Genomic DNA, 6,047 nt, shown 5'->3' with positions numbered 1-6,047 from the left:
CCCCCCCCGGCGTATCAATACTTCCCTCCCAAAGAGCCAACTTATCATCTATTTTAACAACAAAATCTGCTTCCTGTAAGAACCACTTAGCACATGATCCAATTCTATATCCTTTATTATCTGCTTGTGCTTCTCTCTAAAGAATATACCATCTTTCAACAACCCCCCCCGGCGTATCAATACTTCCCTCCCAAAGAGCCAACTTATCATCTATTTTAACAACAAAATCTGCTTCCTGTAAGAACCACTTAGCACATGATCCAATTCTATATCCTTTATTATCTGCTTGTGCTTCTCTCTAAAGAATATACCATCTTTCAACAATTTAACATCTTTAACAATGCCTTCACTTTTTATCCACTTGCTCTAGTCATCCCAATCATTAACTTTTTTTCCGCTCAAAGCTAGAAAGGTTAACAAGAAATACAACAACAACAACATCAAGCCTTTATCCCACTACGTGGGGTCGGCTACAAGAAATCACATGGCAAGAAATGGTGCAAAAAAATAGATGGCAACAAGGAATCACATGGATGCAGTAAGAAGCATAAAGGTTGTTGAATTAGTAGTTGTAGCTCCATAGATCTGATAAACAATTAGCGGTAGCATAAGTTACAAACCCTTTGTAAAATGACTTCTATAGTGCATCCTATAGTTCTCTGCAAACTTTACATGTCACTCAACGAATCCTCGTCCAGTTGCTTTGGCCAATGGAATCCCGATCAAATCTTGATTAGGGTTAATAATTGGAACTGTAGATGGGGTTTTGGATCACATCTTTATAAGTTTTCTCATCATCTCCTCCAGAATTTCCTTTCCCCTTTGGTTCAGCCGTAAGAATCGCCAGTAAAGTTTTCAACAGCATCTCGATTATTTTCTTCAGCATATCTTCCAAATTCTCAAACCTTCCTTCCATCACTGAAATGCATTCCTTCATCGATCCCACATCCGCTCATAGTTGCCCTACTTTTCCTTCCAACTTATTCTTCCAACGCCTCAACTCTTCTTCTGGCCATCAGTACTCAGATCACGGATTTAACAGCAAAAATCGGTCACTTCGACGCAAATCTAGCCTACAAACAGCAAAATTCAGCAAACGGAGAGCAAAACCTCGGCAGAAATCAGTCAAGAAAGTTGATATTTCGATCTATGACACCGCTCTAATACCAATTTGATACACCTTGGAAGTAAAAACAGCAAACAATAAAATAAAAACTATAGTAAAACAAAAACGGTGGTTGATATTTCTTCAATAAAAGAAAATAAGATACAGGTGATCTACAATTCGAGAGGTAGATCGGCTCTCCCAATCAACCTAGACGCCGCTAGAAAGCCCTCAAAGAAAAGAACTACAGCAAACACCAACAAAACTCATCAATAGTGTGAACCTAAAACCCTAGACGACTACTCCTTCAATAGCCCTAGAACACAATAACACAATTAAAACCTTCATAATCAGCATAAACATAATTTAGGAAACCTTTCTAAATAAATGGAACCTTCCTAATCAACATAAACATAAAATTTAAGAAACCTTCCTAAATAACTAAACATGATTTAGGAAACCTTCCTAAACAATTAAATACTTCCTAAATAGTATAAACATAATTAGGAAACTTTTCTAAAGTACTCCCCACTTGATTAGGAACATTCTTAAATAATTTCCCTTAATTAGGAACTTTCCTAAATATTTTCCCCTGGATGTGGGTCTGATGTAGAACTATGAATGCTTTAAATGATTGATAAAAGAATTTGCACACTTTCAAGTAAGAGCAATAAAAATTAAAACGTTAGCCACTTAACAAAAATGGAAAACAAGAAAGGGGTGCCTTAGTTTAGGCCAAGTCACACAATAATAATTAGGATCACAAAACAATTAGAAACTTCAACATAAGTCCAATTACATCCCTAGATTAACAAGGAGATTGGATGCATAGAAATCCATCACTCATTTCCTACATTTACTAAGCTTTGGCATATAGCTTTGCACGATTCCTTATGCTTGATACACAACCTACAATCGAAGAAGATTAGGAATGAAATTGAAGAGGGGGAAAGAGTTCACCCTTGTCTTGGCGGAACGGTGATTTGCCACTGAACGGTAGAAAGTTGTTCTTCAATGGCTTCTGAAAGAGTGAATATGATACGCTCCAAGTATTCCTCGACAGAATTATCTACCTCCAGGTTAACGTTGAAGAAAGGTGATCGGAGAATGTCGACGAAGCCTTGTTCGTTGTAGACGAAGCCGGAGTCGAGTTCAGGATCGGCCATGCATAGGATACATAGTGTTGAAGTCTTGTTGGAGACGGCCTTTGCTGTCCTTGACGATTCTCCTTGAGAGAAAGAAGTTTCTCCAAGGAATCCAAGTAGAAGAAGGGGTGATAGGGTGGCCGGCCAAGGTAGGGGCTTGGGGGAAACTTAGGTTCATATTTTAGAGGTGTTAGGGTTATGAGAAGGCTAGCTAGGTTAGAGAGGGAGGTGGGGAAATATAGTTCAGTTTTTAAAGGGTGGAGGATGGAGGGAAATTAGGTAATTGTTTCGATAATTAATCCTCTAAATTTGGAAAGGATTTAAAGGGGACTTTAGAGAGAGAAAGAGAGGGGGTGGCGGGCGGGTAAGAGGTGAGAGGGCTTGAATTCTTTCCAATGGGAGAGGCTTTATGTTTGGAAAGTAATTAATTGGGGGCAAGGAGGGGGGGGGGGGTGCCGGTTGTATGATGGTGGGGGTAGGGGTTTGTGGAAGGGAAATTTATACTTAAGTGGGACACCCAAATTAAGGAAATGAATTTAATTCCAATCCAATTCAAAATTGATCTGGATTTGATTTAGAAACTTTCTTAAAATAGAACTTCGTATTTTAAAAAACAAATTAAAATTCAAATAGATTTGAATATGAATTAAATGAGCTACCTAAAATATAAAGGCCAAATTAGGAAGGGCTTTGATTGCATGCTTTGATGCGGGATTCAAGGGGGGGCGGTGGCTATGGTTAGAGGTGGGCCTCCGGTTTGGTGTTTTGCGAGAGGGGTGGTTGATTGGGTGTAGAGGTGGTGGGTTCGGCCTAGAGGGGAGGATGGAATTAGGTGGGTGGCGGCTTGGAGAGGTTGTGGTGGTTCTTGTTGGCCGGCAGTGAGGAGAGTTTGCTTGGGAGGGGCCGGTGGCTATGGGGTAAGAGAACCCTAGAGCGACGGCTAGGAGGGGTGGGAGAGAAGAAAGAACTATGAACCCGGACGCTTCTAAGGTTGGTGGGTGATCTGTTTACCACTCCTAGGGATTTCTCTCCAAAGCTCTCACAAAACACAAAGTTGCAAAAATTTCATTATAATTCTTCATTAGTGCTCTCAAAGGAGAGGAGGGACTTAATAGTCCAATACATGAAAGAAAAACAAAAGATAACATTGCCCCTAGGGCTTACATATGACAAGACCCTTAAGGGTAAAACGAAAAATACTAATAAAACAAATACATAATGCAAACAAATAAAACAAATACATATGATAAATCAAAAATAGATCAGCGCGATCGTGGCCGTAGATCGTCGGCCACGTCTCTGATATCCTTTTCATGATCTGATGTCCCCATCCGGGTCCCCCTGGCGTATCACATCCACTTTTAAGTTCATGGTGGCAAATTTCAAACCATATATGAAATTGTTGCTACTATATGCTAAGCATTAAGCTTCTAATGACTAGCCTTAATCTGAAGTTGTCTCATTACTAAGAGTGATAATTAAATATAGGGATATGCATTTATGAGAAACTTAAAATCAGATCATAAAGTCTTCAAAAAATCAAAGAAAAATGTCTAAATAATGTATTATCTTAAATAATGTATTATGATAATTTACCCAGAACATACTTAAAACTCTCTTAGCAGGGGTGCAAACTTTCAGGATCCACATTTACCAAATTTAAGGTAAATTTAAGAAGACAAAAGAGATCAAGGAGATCATTATCATCAATTTGGCATCATAACAAATTTCTCTACATCAACTGATATCAAGGCTCGTTTTCTACATAAGATAAAAAATTGAAAAGAATAAAAATGATAGTAGATTCAGAATCAACCCATGAATTGCTTATATTTCATTTCATTTCATGCAACTTTTTTTCAACCCAAACAAATCCTCAATGAAAAAGTGGAAGGAAAGTTCCCAAGATTTCATGAGCATGCATTTATGTGTATTTGCAGAGCAGAAGTTAGCATCTAAGAATCAGGGAATGCAGGTTAACAAAAATGATTAACAGATGAGTGCTTTGACTAATTGTTTGTCATAAATCAAATGTGCTTAACAAATAGTTTGATTAAGAAAACATGAAGGTAGAGGTTTATATCAAAATGAAAGAGCACAAAATAAAATGCAGAAAAAACTTTTGAAACGCTCCTTGACAATTGAGGGATTCTTTTGAAATTTTTTTTTTTTTTTTTGATAAAAAAAAGAGGGTTAGCCGAGCAAGCCAACCCTATAAGATACATAAATTATGTCAGTCATATGTCTTGATAACCATACAGCGCCCATCAATTAAAAGATGTGCGTGGCATACATAGCCAACCGACCCTTTTAAATGTTCCTCAATATATATGCATGCGAATACCTGGCTAAATGAGAACGATACAAGGCGAGAATTCCCAAGCCATCTCAATCCCTTGATAATGCCATTGTGAGCAGAGAAACTAGCTGCAACTGCATTGGCTGAAACATCAATGATATCAATAGTCCCACTTTGTGTTCCTAAAGCAACAAGTGGAACAGCTGGTGCAGGACTGTTGCCCCCTCCTTTATGCACAGAATTAAAAAATCTCAGTAAGGAATGTAGTGATATTTCTTTTTCCAATAGAATAGGGAATTGAATCAATATTTAATTAAAGAGATTTTGAGAAAGAGTACTTACGAGCCAAAGTGGCAAGTAAAGAAGGTGAAGGCACAGACAAAGTCGTCACAGTAGATGAAAGAAGATGCAATTGACCAACCAAACCAATCTGCATGATGAAGTTAGGTATCAATAAAATACTGATAACAAGTTGTAATAACTGAACATGTTAAATGGAAGGAGCAACAAAATGCCATGAAACTAGCACCTTGATAATTATATCTTTGACAAATAATTGTCCCACTTATATAGTCCTAACATTTTGGGACAAGTTTCCTGAGTAGCATTGTGTTCATGAACGGAGAGATGCATTATTCATACTAATATAAAGCCTAAACAAACTAAATCAATTTGCTGCAAATGCATACCTTGTATTTATTTAAATCTAACTTACCACCTAATCAACAAGGTCAATAAATACAACATTTCTTGCCACCGATAGGAAAAAGAATGTTGTTTTTGCAGGCAATTTCATGCGAAACATAAAAGGAATTATAGGGATTTAAAAATTTTGTTAAGCTTGCCAATTTTAAAAATAATGTTTCATAAGATTAGATTCTATGATTTCTCAGTTGTTATTTTGCTTTGGCATGCGGTTACAAAATAGATTATGATGTAGACAAAGCCCCCCTGATGGCTGTTCGACTTCTGCTCCTGCCCCTTGGCTTCCCGGTTTCCCTGCTTGCTAGGATACTATTGCCTTTATTCAGTTTTTTCTGATTTTTGTTCTGCCCGGGTTCATTAATCCTGTTTTTGCCTCTTCATTTCCTCTGCCTGCCCGGTTCTTTCCCCCTAGCGCTGTCCGTTTGTTGGTTGTTTCCCGCGTGCCTCTTCGTGTGCTGCACCAGTCGTTGGTTTTTTGGTCTTTTGCCCCCCTCTGTTCTATTGGCTGGAGTGGGCAATTTTTTGGCTGTTTAGCTCCCTTTCTTCACCTATAAATAGGGGTTGTTTTGTGACATTTGAGAGGAGAATTTGGTGATGATTTTTGGAAAGAAAACCTGAGGGTTTCTTCTTTGATAGCTTGCAAGCTATGTACCCCTTTCTCTTCCCATCTCTATAAATTTGTCTCGGGCTTCTAATCTCTTTCTTCTCTCCGCAAGCTCCACCCCATCAGTATCTTTCTTCTCAAACAATCAATTAAAAGCTTTTAGGTGTTTTTATGTTCTAAGAATATTGT

The 6,047-nt window shown here is 38.0% G+C and overlaps 1 protein-coding gene and 1 non-coding gene across 2 annotated transcripts in view; both read right to left on the bottom strand.

The window, feature by feature from the left end:
- LOC110104186 (WD repeat-containing protein 11-like) overlaps nt 1–6,047 on the bottom strand; it is a 90,728-nt gene that overhangs the window by 68,103 nt on the left and 16,578 nt on the right. Inside the window, exons 3-4 of the mRNA XM_028693102.1 lie at nt 4,892–4,979; nt 4,595–4,776 (exon numbers count right to left, since the gene is read on the bottom strand). Coding sequence (XP_028548935.1) covers nt 4,595–4,776; nt 4,892–4,979 — 270 coding nt within the window. The remainder of the gene's footprint in view (nt 1–4,594; nt 4,777–4,891; nt 4,980–6,047) is intronic.
- On the bottom strand, nt 4,437–4,563 carry LOC114579229. The gene has a single exon (XR_003700138.1). It is a non-coding gene; the product is annotated as a U11 spliceosomal RNA (small nuclear RNA).

The sequence above is a fragment of the Dendrobium catenatum genome, unplaced genomic scaffold, assembly GCF_001605985.2.
Source record: "Dendrobium catenatum unplaced genomic scaffold, ASM160598v2 fragScaff_scaffold_231, whole genome shotgun sequence".
In the NCBI taxonomy this organism is placed as follows: domain Eukaryota; kingdom Viridiplantae; phylum Streptophyta; class Magnoliopsida; order Asparagales; family Orchidaceae; genus Dendrobium; species Dendrobium catenatum.
This window is presented reverse-complemented; position numbering and strand designations above follow the sequence as displayed.